The sequence below is a fragment of the Polyodon spathula genome, chromosome 42, assembly GCF_017654505.1.
Source record: "Polyodon spathula isolate WHYD16114869_AA chromosome 42, ASM1765450v1, whole genome shotgun sequence".
Lineage (NCBI taxonomy): Eukaryota > Metazoa > Chordata > Actinopteri > Acipenseriformes > Polyodontidae > Polyodon > Polyodon spathula.
The window spans coordinates 1,234,501-1,252,308 of NC_054575.1; the positions used below are offsets into that span (position 1 = coordinate 1,234,501).

The window sequence follows — 17,808 nt, forward strand, 5'->3', positions numbered from 1 at the left end:
ATTGCAAGCAAGCACCATCTTAAAATAACGGACACTTTTTCAGTGTGCTTGTTGCACATTTAGCAGCAGCAATCCATTTGTCAATTATTTGTTGTTGACTAGAATTGGCAATAAAAAACGTTCGTGTATCTTCGGCATAAGAACCACATTTGGTTGTACCTCTGTCCAGAATGGCTTTCTTTGGGGCTCTTTCAACAGAGCTGGTGTCTCTGCCTGACGTCTGTCGACTGATCTGGTCAAGCAAAGCCTTCTGAGCAAAAAATATGTCCTGTAAAAACTGAAAAATAAACTATTATAATAATAATAAATAATAATATAATAATAATAATAATGTAAACCCTGATAGATTCAATGTTAGTTTCAAATTGGATGAGAATGACACTGGGAAATTTGGGGTTTAAATGGAGAGAATCGTTTGTAGGGCTGTATTTTTTTTTCACGATAAAAAACGACTTATTTCGCCATCTAAAAAACACGTATTTCAAGATATGTCTCGACTAAATATAATATTTATTTAAACAAAAAATAAAATACGTTGTCACATTCAAAATTGATCATTATAAAACAAATGTTCCTAAATATTAAAATAGCTAACTGAAACACCAGTGGCATCAAAAATTGGAAATATTTCTGCTAAAGAGCACTCTCTCCAGTACAAGAAGGGGCATTTCACATGACTGTTGTTATTTTTACATTTTTTATTTTTTTTTATTTTGTTAGATAATTCACTGGTAGTGAAAATAGAATGTACTTAAAAGGTTGGACGCAAATAAATGCAATATTATATAATTTACATTTACTGTTGTTCAGGTAAGCATTTCAATATTTAGGGACATTTGTTATATAATAACTGATCAGTTTTTCTCCTTTTTATAAATATTATGTTCAATCGTGAAATATCAAAATATCTATTTTTAGACTGTGATTTTATTTTTTAATTTAACCAGGAGATTTACCCATTGAGACTGAGGCTTCATTTACAAGGAAGTCCTGGAAAACAAAACTTGTTGAAGCTGACACCCTGGGATCCTTCAAGAAGCTGCTTGATGAGATTCTGGGATCAATAAGCTGCATTCCAACGAGAGGAACGGCCTCCTCTCGTTTGTAAACTTTCTTATGTTCTTATGTTCTTAATAAAGAAACAATTGCAATGTAATGCCATGACATAGCCATTTTTTACACTGTTAGAAATAGAGCTCAGCATATTGGTTCCTGTGTTTCCCCAAGAAGCAGTCTGGTCTGGCTTTGCACTGACCTGACTCTGCAGGGAGGTCTGTATCTGACAGGGGCTGGTCCCAATGATTCTTGAGGCTGAGCTGATATCCCATCCTGGGTAATTGACCAGGATCAGTTTAGTGAAGTTGAACTTGTAGGTGAAGCGCTTGCCTTTGGTCTTGTGAAGAATCTGCTTGTTATAGTAATACCTGAGGAAGCCAGGATGGACAGTCAATATTAACAGTACTGGCACACAGTATGCAAATAACTTTATAGCAGGACTAGGGGTGAGGATCCTCACTCAGACCCCTTGCTTACTAAATATCTTGGTATCTCTGAATAGAGCATTGTCTCCTCTTTAAATATACCACGGGGATAATGAATATAATGCACTCTACATGCAGCTTGCTTCTTCCAAATCCCTAAAGTTTTCAGGGTGACACAGAGAAGTGTTATCTCACCTCAGTGCTCTGCTGAGTTTGTCATAATTCATGTGTGGCTTGCCCTTGCGAGCGCCCCACAGTCTGGCGACTTCCTCTGGCTCTCGAATCACAAACTCCCCCCACTCCCCTTGCCAGCCAATCACAGCGCTCAGATCCTCGCGCTGCAGGAGTTCCAGGATGAAGTGCCAGAGCTGGATTTGCCTGGAGCCTGGCGACCAATCGGGTTTGTAGGCCCACTCTGGGAAAGCGACACCTGAGAGAGAGAAAGAGAGAGAGAGAGATACAAACAGCACGTCATTACATACACCTACGTTAGAGTTTAATGAAATTAAGCAAAGAGGTGGTTCAGGCACAGAACTCACTTTAACCTTAGATGAAATCACGTAAAACATCAAACATATTTTAGGTTCTTCCAATACCAGATCAAATCGTCAGTCAAATAGCTAGTGTCTATCGATGCATGTTCAATGATCATCAAGGAAAGGATTCATATCTTATCTCAATCCATTACACCCCTGCTGTGCACAAGAGTTCACCTCCACCCTAGCCTCTGTCTGCATCATCTAACTGGGAGGGCAGCTATCCTGCCCCCCTGCCATTGCTCCCCTACAGTCAGCCTCTCCACTTAACTGTGAGTTAATTTATGGGCAGGGGTACCGCGAAAGGGGAGGCCAAAGAATGTAGTGCAAAATATGTATGATGCTGTGGTGTTGTCTAGTCTGTGTTTTAATAAATAATCTGTCACATAAGTTTTCTGACTGAACTCTATTTTAAACTATTATTTAGATATTAAACCGAGGGATCACGAAACCCCCTTGTGCCTTGAAACGTGGTTTCAGGTTCCTACATGGCACAGTGGGGGGAGACTTGGAGTTTGAGTCAATAGCTTCAAACTAGGTCTCCCGGAACCAGGTTTCAAGCCGCTGTTCCTGAAAAAGTGTCTTTGTGTTTCCTCAGCTTAAGAAATAGGAATTATAGGGGGCTTGATTGGAATCTTAAAAGGAGCTGGTAAAGTAAACCTAGCCAATACTTAAGATTATCCAGCCATACACATGTGACTAGCATATCTGTACACATCTTTCAGAGATCTGAATTTTCATGCACTCAATTCAGGCTTTTTAACCAGTTTCCTACACAAGGGTACCTCTCATCCAGTAAGGGTTAGCAACTGGTCCCACCGTTTCCTTTCCACAACCACACTGCATCACAAATCTAAAAGGAACCCTAAAAAAATAAATAAAAAGTCATATGATTACAGTTTAGTTCCATAAAATAGTGCCGAGCGTACTGCTTTGGAAAGGGTAAGTAGCAGCGTTTTGAAAAGTACAGCGTTATAAAAAATATTTAAAAAAAAAACACTTTGTATTTAAACATCTTAAATGGCCATATTATTTTCACACTGGCACTGTTTCTTTTTATTATTTTATTTTATCAAGACTAAATTAATTATGATTGCTTATTTTTTCGGGGGTGAGCATTTTAATAGCTATGCTGTTTTTAATTACAAAACTGTGTTGCGCGTTTAGTGTCTGATGCAGAGGTAGGTATTAAATACACTTTGCCTTGCATCTAACAGCGCATTGGATCAGGTGGTCCACAATTATTTGTATTTAAAGATGGATGAATTGTGTTTATTTTTTAGAATCATGTCTTATGTCTCATTTTAAATTACAACTGTAGCTTAACTATGACAAGTCCTTTTTTTGGTCATGTCTCATGTATTTCTTTATGTGTTTGTTTGCCATCACTGAAGTCATTTAGAATCAATGTAAAATGGTTTTCAGTTACAATAATTATCACATTCTTTTAATATTTTGATGTATAATATGTTTCAGTTTACATTGCAAAATTCTATATTATAACAAATATTATACTTAGAAATAGAACTAGAATTAGTTTTATTAAACCTATTTGTTTCCTTGAAATTAATTAATGATGTCTTCATTATAAGTAAAACACATATTTATATTGATCATTATAATGTAATATTTGCGCTACAGAACCAATGCCAAGATCAGTAATACATTACATCAAAATCATTTCCAAATTAATAAAAAAAATACTGCTTTTACTTCAAAATAATTACCTTTTTTTTTTTAAGTGAAATAAGGATTAGTTTGAAAATTATATGTTACCATTCTGTGTGTGTGTGTGTGTGTGTATTAGCTCAAAGAGCCAGCTGCCCAACATTTCGCTATGTTGTACATTTAATATAAATATTAATCGTTATTATAATATATATATATATATATATATATATATATATATATATATATATATATATATATATATATATATATATATATATATATATATATATATATATATATAAAACGAGTATAGCGTAGATAAGCAAATTTAATGTAGTATAACAGAATACAATAGCAGTTTAATTAACTAATCATCAAAGAAAATCTTACCCGTTTTTTATTTGCCAAATGTCCTTTTCTTGTTCCAGATACTGAGCACAGTGAGATAGATAGATAGATAGATAGATAGATAGATAGATAGATAGACAGATAGATAGATAGATAGACAGAACAGGAAGATGTAAATGATCGTCCTGTGGTTTTTTGTTTAGTTTTCGCAGAAAGAGAGAGAGACTCTTTTTCTGCAACTTAAGATGTCCTGAAAGGTGACCCTGGACTAGAAAAGTGTCAAGAAGAACTATTGTAACTCGCAGTGATATCTCTTATATACCCCCTCTCTCTCACCCCTCTCCCCCCCACCCCCCCCCAAACACACACACACACACTCAAATTAGAGTTTCACATCAGAAAAGGTTTAGCTGAAATCTCAAAGCTGTTTAAAAGGATTGATGATATGCTTTGGTTAGACAGCCATGCAGAGTGGCAGCGAGACAGGCAGAATCAGAGTATTAAGAATGTAAGTCCTCCCATCTAAGTATGCTAAATCTGGAAGAATAAGTTTGTTTGAACCCAAGGTGATTTGCTAATGTAAGCCACTTGTTTTTGCAAATTAAACTTCCACTGATGTTTCGGTAGATATCACCAGATCTTGCAATATTTCCAAATACATTTTAGCATCCTAGTTAATCCAAAGCAGAGCTGGCATAGGAAAGCTATACAGATACAGCAGGCTGAGGGAATTTATTCAGCCGAAAACAAAGCAGAATTAGAGAGGGTTGATTGTGGCTATCAGACATCCCTGGAAAACTGTGAATCTCCCAGTTTGCAGACTTTTTTTTTTTATTTGTTTATTTTTTAAATGCTTCAGAGTTCCTACAGCTTCAATGAATTGAAGAAAAAAAAATCTGGTTTTTCGCTCTAGACTTGACTGTCTTTAAAATCTTAAAAAGGAATTGACAAAGTTTAACTGCTACTCTACACAGGATCAGAGCACACAGAAATAAAGTACAGACAGTAGGAGAGAGGGAAGGAGGCAGTTCTTCACACAGAGAGTGGTGAGGGGATGGAATGGGTTACCTAGTCATGTTGCTGAAGGATACTCTTCTTCACACAGAGAGTGGTGAGGGGATGGAATGGGTTACCTAGTCATGTTGCTGAAGGAGACTCTTCTTCACACAGAGAGTGGTGAGGGGATGGAATGGGTTACCTAGTCATGTTGCTGAAGGAGACTCTTCTTCACACAGAGAGTGGTGAGGGGGTGGAATGGGTTACCTAGTCATGTTGCTGAAGGAGACTCTTCTTCACACAAAGAGTGGTGAGGGGATGGAACGGGCTGCCTAGTCATGTTGTTGAGGCAGAGTCACTTGGATCCTTTAAGACCCAATATGTTGAGATCAATCAGCTCCATCTTATGTTCTAACTGGATGACTTAATTAAAAGTATACAATTGAAATATCACATTGACATTTTTTTCAGAATTTTCCTAAATGCAATTATAGATCACAACTAAATTGATAAGTCTGTAGCATGTGGCGGCCAACTGGGAGAGCTTAGATCGTGATGGTCCTTCACTTACAGGTGCTAACAATAACGTTTTATTCCACGATGGACAACACTGCATCCTTGAGTTGCAGCTGTGAGAGTCTAGCAGCACGGTTGGCTGGTGCTTTTTTTCCTTTCCAAAGACTATTTTACTGAAGGTTAAAGTGGTGAAGGCCATTCCGGAGACTAGCCAGGATTAATACGCTGAGTGAATCGGGGGCTGTAATCACTGAGGGATGTTTAGATGATCCTTCCAGAACCATTGAAAGAGGTCACAGACTCACACACAGTATCCTTGGATATGCACGGTGAACATTGGCAGGTGCTAACTTGTGTTGACTCTTTTTTGACAGGACTATACAAATTGATGCCACCATCAATTCTGTTTTTAGTCTGCTACCAATTCATTCACTACCTCCAAAAATGATCAGACATTTTAATGTTGTCAGCTACAAAGAGAAACAAGAACAAGGTTTTCCTGTTAAGTAAGGTAAATAGATACATTTTCAATGTCTCTGGTCACATGTATTTCAACTGGGATAGACCGACATTATGTTGGTGGATCCTTCCTCCACAAACTCATAAAATATGTAAAAGAAATGTTTGTCACACAAAACTTAATACGTTGAATAAATCAGTTTCACAGTAAAACAACTGCAACAGGTCAACAGAAATCAACCTGCTGTATCTATATTCTCAATATATCAATCAATATATCAATCTATATTCTAACGCATAGAATTGATGACCCACACCAGGTATAATTCTGCCTGCCTCATGTCTTCCATAGCAGTTGATCCATGTAATTTAGCAGGTCTTGATTTTAATTACTTTGCATACAGAGATTAAGTTGTAACAACTCAAGGAACAATTAGATGCTGCCCGAGGGATAATTGTATCCATGTACAGGGCTTCAAAGACGGCTAACCTCCTGCAGCTAACAGCGTGAACATGCCTCAGCGGGGAATCTTTAAATCCTCTTTTCCACTAGCAGGGTTCTCCACTAGCTATCTGTCGGGCCGCTCAAGAGCCGAACCGTGAAACCCCGGCCTCACGACACATCTGAATCTGTCTCGGACAGCTGCTCAATCAGCCCATCGTTTGCATTTCAGTTGTATGAACGTAAAACGAGGGAAAACACAATGGAAACTTTAGGAATCCGCTGTTCTCAACTCAAATACAGTACCTCTTAATATTGCATGTCAGACAGTCCGCTAATTCAACTTTTCAAAGCAAGCATGTTTTTTTTTTTTTTTTTTTTTTTTTTTATTTCACCCAAAACTGAACAGAACATTTACAAACAAGAGAAGCATTGAAGGGTTGAAGATCTCATTCTTAAGTTTGTAAAGATGCTTAGTAGTATAGAAAATCTCTAGGAAATTCTACTCAGTGTCCCATCCGAGGTCTACCTACACTCAAATTTCTATGTCCTGGTCCCTGCACAATGCTTAACATATTGGTAGTGTTAACAGTGTCTTTTAGGATCGCTGTTCTGTTGAGTTTTTGTTCTAGGCTAATAGAATCTGCAGTGCTCTTTTTGTGTTGTATCTTCCAGCATCATTACGGGCCAGTGGTGAATCAGTTGGAGGGCTCTCTCCAGGCGTTCAGGTAATCTGATCAATTGCCTCTCTCTGTTAAAACTAGCGCCACCTAATGTGTCTAAACAATAATGTTCAATGTAGAGTGTAGAGTGGACATAACATTGGTAAGATTTGGTCTCATCCTTACAGCGCCACAAAAGTAGTTAATTCCATGTTTACTTGAATTCATTATACTGGTACCTGTGGTAAAACCTTCAGTAAATAAGGGATCTGAGTGAAGGAGAATAGTTAATGCAATCCCCATCCCTAGTCTTGCTGTAAATCATTTATTACATATACAGTAGTGTGTACATGTATTACAACACCTCAAGATTTGTCATTTATATCTTTTACATACCTACCAGCGTGTGTCAGCTGGCGAGTGGTTTGGGTGATACAAGAAATGTCCAGATACTATTTGTTCAAAAAAACGTCTGTGTTTATTAAAATTGAAATAATAAAACCGTCCCTCTACCAGTAATGGTATCGGGGCGGGAGGGTACACAGAGGGTTTACAGTCCCAAAACAAAATATACAAAAACACACGTTATAATATTGAGGCACAAAACTGTCCTCTCCAAAACCTGGGATGGCGGTGCATGTCTGTGATGTGCAGTGAGGGTTGGGCTCAGAGGTGTGTGCTGGCTTTGTGGCTGCAACTCCCAGTCGGCAAAAACATAGCGCTCTGGCGCATCAGTAACTCCAGTGCACGGGGCTGTACTTACATATCTACTTCCTTTTTGTACTGCCAAACTCCTCCCTGTGATCAGCCCGGCATCACAGTCTCTCCAATCACTGCCTGCCCCACAGGTGATCACAATGGATTTCTTTAGCAAACTTGCAGCTACACGCTTCTTCCAAAATGTCCAACTTCCGGTTGCCACCTGGTCGAGTCGCCCTGTCTATGGGAAAGCATTCCACAAACCTTGCACAGAGCCCTTTCTGGTTGGGAGGGAGGTTTGTCACAGTGTGAGAATTTCAATTTCCACTCAGTAATCAGTGATATAGAAACAATAGGCACTCATGCGTGAGAATGTTAGACCGCTTTGCGCTTTAATAAATGCATCTTCTGAAAAGTGGCCACGTGTTTCCTTTCTCTTTCTATTTTAAATGAATTGCACGTGTGGCTTATTAAAGTCATCAGTTAAATTAGACGAACACTAAGTTGCCTGTTTTGACAATTTTCCAAGATTTTTAGTGACAGTGGTTTGATTACATATAGACGACAAATCAAAACTATAGAAGCAATGGGGTGTTCTAATACAACTGCACACTACTGTACATAGCCTTTTGATGTTGACAATATAATCTGACATCAGTCTAAGATATATTAGAAACCTTCAGAGCTTTATCTCTAAGGTTGTCTGATCTCCAACGACACCCTATTTTTAAAAAACCACCCCGAGATCCTGTATCCCTCTGCCTCTCTGTTTAAAACTGTTCAAACCCCCCCCCCCTGAGGCTGTCTCTTAGCTGTGGGTGTCAGTAATTGATACAGGAGGCTTTTAATACACGTACAAACACACATAAAAGCCTCAGACACTTCCATTAATAATTGATGCACCCAAGGGACCTCGCTAATTGAAAACCATTCCATTTGTAGCCTTTTAAAAGCAAGAGGGGAATTGTTAGTGTTTATGTGGTCGGATATAGCTTCACCTGAGACTTCAGTACCCGGCCAGGCTGTAAAAAAAAAAGAAAGAAAGGAGAATGCTAGGTGGCAAAACTAAGGATGTGAAAAACAAAATGTATATATTTGTGTGTGACTCTTATATCTGAAACGTCCTAAATACTTTGGGGTTTTTTTGTGCTTCGTGCACCTTTACTATTAATTGAACGTTTTTGTTTTTGTTTGTTTTGTTTGTTTTGTTTTGTTTTTTTTTATATTATTATTTATTTATTTCTTAGCAGACACCCTTACCCAGGGCAACTTACAGTTGTAAATAAAAAATACAGATCAAGAATTACAGTACAATTAAGAGCAAGATACAATGACTTCAGCCCTAATAAGAGTACAAAACACAGTGCAATTTGATATCGGGGCAATTCAAGAGCAGATAACACTGTTGACAGTTACATCAGGGTTAGACACGAGTGCAGGTGAAATACAAGATATGACAGATTGGGTTCAGTGCAGGATTAAATACAGTGAAATAGGGAGCAGATCAGTGCAAGTTAAACTGCATTAAAGGCAGAGAGCTATATTGTCCAGAAGGGAAGAGTTGAGTTTTACAGGTGTTGTCTGAAGAGGTGTGTCTTGAGGAGGCGCAGGAAGGTGGTCAGGGACTGGAGGCAGGGGAGCGTAGTGGAGGGACAGCCAGTCTTCTAGTGCAGGCGGAGCGGAGATGTCAGGTGGGGGTGTAGGGAGAGATGAGGGTCTGGAGGATGACGAGCGCCAGGGTACCTGGTAGGTGCGATCAGAGAGGTAAGAAGAGAACCAGGCCAGAGCAGTGCCGGAGATTCCCAGGTCAGCGAGAGAGGATAGGAGAATAGAGTGATTCACAGTGTCAAAGGCAGCAGAGAGATCGAGGAGAATTAGGACAAAGGAGAGAGAGGCAGCACAGGCAGAGTTTAGGGAGTTAGTGACAGACAGGAGAGCAGTTTCAGTGGAGTGAGCAGAGCGGAAACCAGATTGGAGAGGGTCAAGCAGAGAGTGGATAGACAGGAAAGCAGAGTGCTGGCAGTGTGCTGACCGCTCGAGGGTTTTAGAGAGGAAGGGTAAGAGGGAGACAGGATGATAGTTCTGGAGGGAGGTGGGGTCTTTTGAGGAGGGGGTCAATTCCCCTCTATAATTGAGTAATGTCCAATTATACCAAATGTTTAAAGAAACATGAACTGAAGCATGAAATAATGATTTTTCGTCTTCAAGTACCAGTCTAGTTTTCTCAAGACGTTTCATACTGTTTTGGTGCCCTGCCTGGACCGTTTTTGTCTTCGTCCCTCTTTCACCTGTCTCCCAGATAACGTCAATGCTGTTTCAACTTTTTCACGTGGTATAGATGATATGTATGTAGAAAAAAATATATTCTAATTTGATTTGATTTTCATTACACGAGAGTAGCTGTTATTTACGCCTTTGCTAATATTGGACTCGCCAAGATAAAATGAGAGTGTAGTGTGTAGTGGAAACTAGAAAGAAAAAATTATAATAATTATAGCGAATCAGTGAAATGAACAAGACAGCCTTTTTTTCATCCCATGACCTTCTGTTGGTGGTTAGTGGCGCGCACTCTCTTCTGAATTCTCTGTGTATCCTTTTCTCCTTCAGGTGGAAGATTAAAAGGCTCAGCCCTGAGATTTGTCTTCGGGTCAGATTTGAGGTTCTGAGATCGCCAGGATTAGTGCTGCTAAAAGAACTGTTTGTTTTAGGCTAATTGACATTGGGTCAAATCCTGTTAAAGAAAGAACTAGTGGGGATTAGATTAAATAGATCCACTTTTACACTTGTTCATTTTTTTTAAGCTTGTGGTGCTTATTGGCTCCGTCTTCTGACAAAAACAGTCTTGTGTGTTTTTCTTTTATTGTTTTGAAAGAAAAATGTTATGGCAGGCATCTACAGCAGTGTGCAAATGTATTAGAACACATCATTGCTTTTGTAGTTTTGATTTGAAATTAAATGAAATCATGTGAAATCAAACCGCTGGAACTGAAAAGCTTGTCAAAATAAGCAAATTAGTGATTTAATATAATTTAATTGAATTATCACTAATTACTGACCTGAAATTGAAATTCTCGCACCCAGAGATTTTCATGCAGATAGGTATATAAAGATTATAATTATTAATCTTGAGGTGTTCTTGCCTTCCACAGATTCTCTATACTCTGCAGGTACATCGTCATCATAATGATCATAAACAGACTGCTAAAGTGGCCTGGAATATAGGACTTAGCTGTTCGGTTCTAGTTTTGTTAAAGTAACAGACGCTTGGCCTCCTTCAAAAAGTAGGAGTGAATTGACTCACTGACTCACTGCTTGTGACCCTGAGCAAGTCACTTCACCTCCTTGTGCTCCGTCTTTCGGGTGAGACGTTGTTGTAAGAGACTCTGCAGCTGATGCATAGCTCACACACCCTGGTCTCTGTAAGTCGCCTGGATAAAGGCGTCTGCCAAATAAACAAATAATTCAGACTTGCGAAATATCACAGGCAAGATGGGCATCTGATTATAGCAGTGCAGAATATCTCGTTCTTTATGATAAGCAGCACAAGAAATATCTCGAGAAAGAATACAAACAGAAATAATGGGAAAATGTGCAGAAATCGGAAAGTATGTTAAAATAAACACACTGTTTAGACTACAGGTTTGCGTTAAATGTCTATGTATAGCTTCAAGTGCATGCAGTGAGATACCCATGCTATAGCTGTATGCTATGGTTGTGAGGGAGACACCGGTAACAAGGATCTGTGAGAAATTGAAATAAATAAATAATAATAATTCAGAATCCATCGAAATCATGGCGTTTGTATTTTTTTTTTTTTTTGCCAATAAAATTGTTTGAGATTATTTGTTACCAATACATGGCCAGTCTGACACTCACACAGTCTCCCGGTCTGATACTCACACAGTCTCCCGGTCTGATACTCACACAGTCTCCCGGTCTGATACTCACACACAGTCTCCCGGTCTGATACTCACACACAGTCTCCCGGTCTGATACTCACACACAGTCTCCCGGTCTGACACTCACACAGTCTCCCGGTCTGATACACAGTCTCCCGGTCTGATACTAATTACTACAGCTGGCCAAAGTCCAGTATCTGGGTGCATGGTATGGTTCACCTCAGGGTTGATAGGTCTGTACACTCCATTGTATTCCCATTGATGTCCTGGTAACTCTATTGCTTTGTTTTTCCTTCCTTCGTTTGGTGCTGTCCTGGTAAGTTCACAGAGTGGACTCTGTTCTTTCAGGCGTCCTGCAGAGGAAGCGCTTCACAAGACTGGATAAGTATAACAGGTTATGGTCTCAGGTGATATTTTCACTTCAATATGTTTCCTCACTATCTGTTTCTCAGACGCCCTCTCGTCCCTTGTACAGTCGTGACCACACTGGGCCTGCTAAATGCAATTGTGGCAGGGCACGTTTCTGCTTAAATAAACAGTGATTTTATTCTTCTGAGCTGGTGAATTATTTCTGTCTGCAGTGTCCCTTTTATTGCAGGTAGGGTTGTCATATGGCTCCAGATGAACCATATGCTTTAAGACAGACCGGGATTTCAAACCTGCCACTAAACTGAAAGCAAATCATGTATAAACGAGCTCCAGCTTTGCTGAGATTAAAACTGTGGTGGAATTGCTGTGCGTAGCAAACAAGTCACATTGATCAGCTGCTTCTGATCAGATCTTAATGAATGAAGAGCTAATCTATCAATAGAGCAGCAGGGTGATGATGAGGAGGATGCTTTGATTGTATTGCATACTTGGTGATTGAATATTAACAAACAGAACAGAAACAGTGACTGGCTGCAATTCATTCTAGTATAACACAATTATTTGATGTGGATGTGAGTATTTAAGCAGCGTTATTCATTGTAGTGAAGGATGGATTTACACATTCACTACTTTCAGTTTAGGGGCAAGTTTGAAATCCCGTTCTGTCTCACAGCGTCCGGTTCATCTGGAGCCATATGGTAACCCTAGGTAAAATATCACAGTCCTCGCAGGGAGTTATGCAGGCTCTTACTGTCAGTCAGCCTTTCAACACGATATAAAAGTATAATATTTCTCTGAATGTAAGCAGAGTACAAAATATCTTTAAAATTAAATACAACTAATAAGGCTTTTTGCAAACGCGAACTAAACACAGGCAATGCTTTGCTCCATGCAGCTTAAACAAACTCTAGGCCCGATTGTTTACATCTGCAATTTCATTTTGCACACAGTAAGCATTTTAGGATATCCTCATAAATGTACACATAAATGGCTGGTTTCACAGACCCTGATTAGCATTAGTCCTGGACTACCCAATAAAATAAAACATATTTCATAAACCAAAAAAGAAAAGGCATCCAAAAAGATGTCTTGGGTCTACATATAAAGGTATGTAATATTAGTTCCAACGAGCGTTTTGTAAAGCCATCACATCCTGGTTTGGAAGGAAGTTGCTAGAATATCTAGCTACCGTAATTCTGAGAAACAAATGTAAACAGTATTATACAGCCAGCAGGGTGTGGGAAAAACAGCCGCGTTCTTATCAGATTCACAGCGTGCTCCTGCACTGACGTTTCTGAGCAGATTCTGTGTGCTGTATGGCCATCCCGCTGAGGTGAAAATGAAGAAGCAGCTGCAAGATATTCAGAGAATTCTTACAAATGTTTGTAACACAAGCCATTGTTTCAGAATAATTTCTTATCAGATTCACAACATTATCATATTATCAGTTTTGTGGGTGTCTAGATGCTCTGGCTAGCTTTGGGCTATCTCAGACTGACTCAAAGCTTCTGAAGCTAGGGGAAGCTGTTACTTTGAGCTGCAAGTCACTTAACCTCCTTGTGCTCTTTCCTTTATATGACATAAAACAAACAAGGTCCTGTTGTACAATATTATCCCAAATTCTTAGAACAATTCCAAATCATCATGAGCACAATTATTATATCATAATAAACAATCTCATATTTCTTAAAAAGCCCGGAACTGTCAGTGTACTTATAAAATATAAAACTGTGTCCACTGCTCAATTCACAATTTTAATGAATGACAATATATACACTACGTTTGAACGGAATTACCATGATCCAGGCAGAATGATAGAACCCACTCACTTAAATCTGTTTAGCATTTAACTGACTGATCTATTAAAAATCTTATTAAATCTTCTAAAAAACGTATACAATTCTTGGCAATGGCACAACATACTGTGGTATTGTCCACCCGTTGACTGTTCATCAAGCCACAAAGTCTGCTGACAATGCCCACTGTGTTTAGTATCGTTGCATATTACAACTTCTAATGACTGGCACAGTGATACGTTTCTATTCATCCCCTGTACAAAAACTTACAACCTCCCTCCCTCCCTCCCACCTTCCATACCACAAATACCATCCATACCTCAGAAACCACAGGTCTGATTCTAACTAAGCTGTTTCATTTATTTCTAAGAACCAGTAACCTGTCCCACTTCAGCACTTTGCCACTTGTGGATGTAAGAAATAACACGTTGAACAAATATCATTTCCAAGCATCCTTTGAATGGTTACTGAACTTTAAATCTGTTTCTGCTACAGTTACAATTTCAAGGGTAATGTTATAGTACTGTTCACAACAATAGGAGTATTGCTTTACTGTGCTGTATCCTTGTATTGTTCACCAGATTGAGGGTGTAGATAGCACGTTTATTAAAACCATTGAAGAGTTACGGACATTTCAGACTTACGACCAGCCTCCACGCGCAATGGGTTCGTAACGCTGAGGCTCTACTGTTCTACAGACTTTTGGAAAAAGTCGCCAGGATGTGACTTTCACCATGAAGTGATGTTGTTCCTGATGCAAGCTTTGTCATTAAATTGTGTTTTCATTTTAATGCTGGACCACGAGAGCCTCTGCTGTGTTTTGTTTAGACGAGATTAGTTTTCTATCTTGGTAACCCCGTCCAGTCCATGCTCGCCTCGATAACTACAGCCCCGTGGTCCTCCTTCCCAGAATGCCATTTGAAAATGCCAGAGAGAAGTCGAGAGGAACCTCAAAATACAATCTATACCCCAAAACCAGGACAAGCCATCAGCCACATTGGAGAGCGGGGGTGTAAACCCAAAATAAGTGATTCTGTTTGACCTTTGATCATTCATTTCTAAAAACCATTAACCTAAATATAATTCAGAGCTCCTTTAGACATGTTTTAAATGCTTTAGACACTTTTTTCTAACACACTAAAGGAACCTATTGAAAGCTTTTTAAAATAATTGTAATTCATGAATGAAGGAATTAAGGTTTGGTATTTAAAGACCTGCTGTGGCCCTGTTGGTCCCTTTGTGGTGTTGGGATGGCAGTATCACTGTATATATGGGTAGGGTTTCTAATGTTCAAACATAAAACATGTATAGGAAATGAAATAAAAACACTTGACACTTCTGCACTTTTAATCTTTTACTCATTTATTTCTAGAAGTTTTCCTTTTATATTAGTCACTACTCGTTAGGTTAGTTTCCATACTGCAATAGCAGTTAGCTACTGGAGACCAGAAAACCAACAGGGCACTGAGCATGCTCAGAGAGAGAAAGAGAGAGAGAGATGGGCTGAGACTGGAGAGTTCTGTCTGGGCTCTGAGAGGGGGGGGGCAGCCCCGAGAAAGTGACCGTTAAAGAGAGGCGGTCTTTGGTTGGAACAGGGCATTTGTCTGAAAGGGGGATAAAATGGGCGTGGATTTAAAATTCCCTTTAAGAAAACGGAAACATGAAACAGTATCCCGTAAATGTAAAATGGGATACAGCATAAACCTTGCCCTTACTTACAGGGGAGATGAACGGGAAAACGGGAAATTCTCGAAGTCCAAGTAGTTCAAAGCAAGGTAAAGGACACTCCATGAAGCTGTATCAGAATAACTCACTCAGTCCCTCTGAACACACGGGCCAAGTTGAGTTTCTAGTCTCAGAACACAAAACATATTCAGTCTAGAGCTATTTGTACACAACATTCCACTTTCTCCTTCGTTTCTAAGTGCTTTCCCAGTAAATATTTGGATGGGCCACGAATGATTGTAATCTTGAACACTTAAAATGAGCCGTTTCTGTTTCTCCGGAAGTACACAACTGTGTCTAAAGGTCCAATACTGGGGCCTAAAAGATAACGTTACTTGATTTTATTAATGTAAACATCAACCAATCACAGTGCTTCTTTCATGGTCTGACAGTGTGATACAGTAAATCTCATGTTATACACTTAGTCATGTATTTTGAAAAGGTAAAGTATGTTAGGTAAGTGCTACTGAGCTACAGGATTATGTATCTTCAATTATTGGTTGTATCATTTTTTGTTCAGATAATGCAGCAGGGGTCAATTTTTTATGGGGGGGGGCGGTGAGCGGTCTAATAATTCAGTAATTATAGCAGTAATAGAAAAATATGCAAATAAAATGTAATTTTAAGTCTACATTTTTATTATTATTTGTCTATAGTTTACTGGAAGATTACAGCTTGTGGTAATGAAGAAAGACAGAGCGATTGTGCAGGGTGTCTCGTCAACTAAAAACCAAACAGTTTGGAAATATGAAGAAAGTCCCTCAGAAATGAACCGAGACAAAAATTGCTAAGGTGGGGCACAATTCAGAGAACCGGTCTTAAAATAATAATTTCCAACGTGCCATAGAACTACAGTGCAGGATACAATAAATGTGCGATGGACCACTCTGGTACTAACTGGCTCCCATGACACATGGAAGGATATGTCTGTAGGAAGGTGATCTGCTATAGATCGGAGTTACAGAAAGGGAAGACATTTCAGCAATACCTCATGCATGTCACAAATGTCTCTACCAGCACATCTACAGCTGTGGCCAAAAGTTTTGCATCATCCTATAGAATTAACTAATTTTGCTCCTTATAGTCTAATGCAGCCTGTTGAATAGGGTCAAGCTAACATACTGGATTACATGTTGATTTGTAGTTTTCCATATAATTCACGGAAAACTGACATTGCAAAACTTCGAAATCTAACATGAAATACTACTGCACTACTATTGTGGCTTCTGGCAGACTTCTTTTGTACTTGTATCTAATTTTATATATATATATATATAGTTATTGTGATGTCTCAATCCGAAAAAATATAGGTTTTGCCATTGCTGTACATGGTGGTACCTGGAGAGTGGCACATATAACTATAGTTTAAGTATACTGTATGGTCCCACAATATTTCAAACAATTTTCAAAAAAAGATTCCCATCTGGTCTACACTGAACCAGTTCTCAAGCCTACATATTGAGGACCCAATAGAATAGCGAGCCTTCATGAAGAATGAGGTAATCGTATAAGAACCCAGTAGTTTCTATAGAGACCCTCATGTGGAGTGGAAGTGTGTTGGCAATCGTAAGGGAGAACATGTGTAGGTAATGTTAAACCAGTTTGTTGGAGGTGACTTTGGCATAAGTAGAGTTGCTATGGTAACTTAGGTTTAAAATGACTGGCGAGATCAAGCATGTGCAGAAATGTATGGGAAAGGAAATATGGTAAAAGAGATTGGTTAGTGGTCGGTTTGACTTGAATGGAGTAACAGCTAAAGGGCTAAATTCCATTGATTAGTAATATAACAAAAACAGACTGTAGTCATGCATGTCCTAAACCCATATGGTATAAATACAGGGCATGGAGGTGGAAGACAGCCTCTAATACCTCCAGGATCATCAGTGTATCAGTCTGAGGGCTCTCTCTCCAGGGGGTCAGATAATCTGATCAATTGCCTCTCTCTGTTAACACTAGTGGCAGCTAAACAGTAGCATTCAATGTGGAATGTAGTTGGTTATTTGGAGCTAACACATGGTAAGCATCGTTCAAATTTGAAACAAGGTCTGGTCTCATCCTTATATAGAGCGTACCAAAAGTAGTTAATTCCTTGCTGACCTTCCTCCATAAACCTGACGATCAGAGGACCCATGGTAACTCAACGGTCTGGGCTCTTCAGTGGCATGGTTCAATTTATACCCCATGAGCTGAGGAGGAAATTGAAGAACCA

The 17,808-nt window shown here is 39.1% G+C and overlaps 1 protein-coding gene across 1 annotated transcript; it reads right to left on the minus strand.

The window, feature by feature from the left end:
• Positions 1–453: 453 nt before the first annotated feature.
• LOC121305186 (ETS domain-containing transcription factor ERF-like) lies at positions 454–17,730 on the minus strand. Its single transcript, XM_041236730.1, has 4 exons — positions 17,697–17,730; positions 1,677–1,965; positions 1,256–1,424; positions 454–465 (listed from the first exon to the last, which is right to left on the minus strand). The coding sequence occupies exons 1-4, from the start codon at positions 17,728–17,730 to the stop codon at positions 454–456; spliced, it is 504 nt and encodes a 167-aa protein (XP_041092664.1).
• Positions 17,731–17,808: the final 78 nt, after the last annotated feature.

Excerpts from the sequence above, each read along its gene's own strand:
- LOC121305186 (XM_041236730.1), bottom strand. The coding sequence starts at position 17,730 with ATGGGTCCTCTGATCGTCAGGTTTATGGAGGAAG. Across the intron at positions 1,966-17,696 it reads CGTCAGGTTTATGGAGGAAG|GTGTATGTAATGACGTGCTG; the intron begins GTCAGCAAGGAA and ends ACTCTAACGTAG. Across the intron at positions 1,425-1,676 it reads AAACTCAGCAGAGCACTGAG|GTATTACTATAACAAGCAGA; the intron begins GTGAGATAACAC and ends TGGCTTCCTCAG.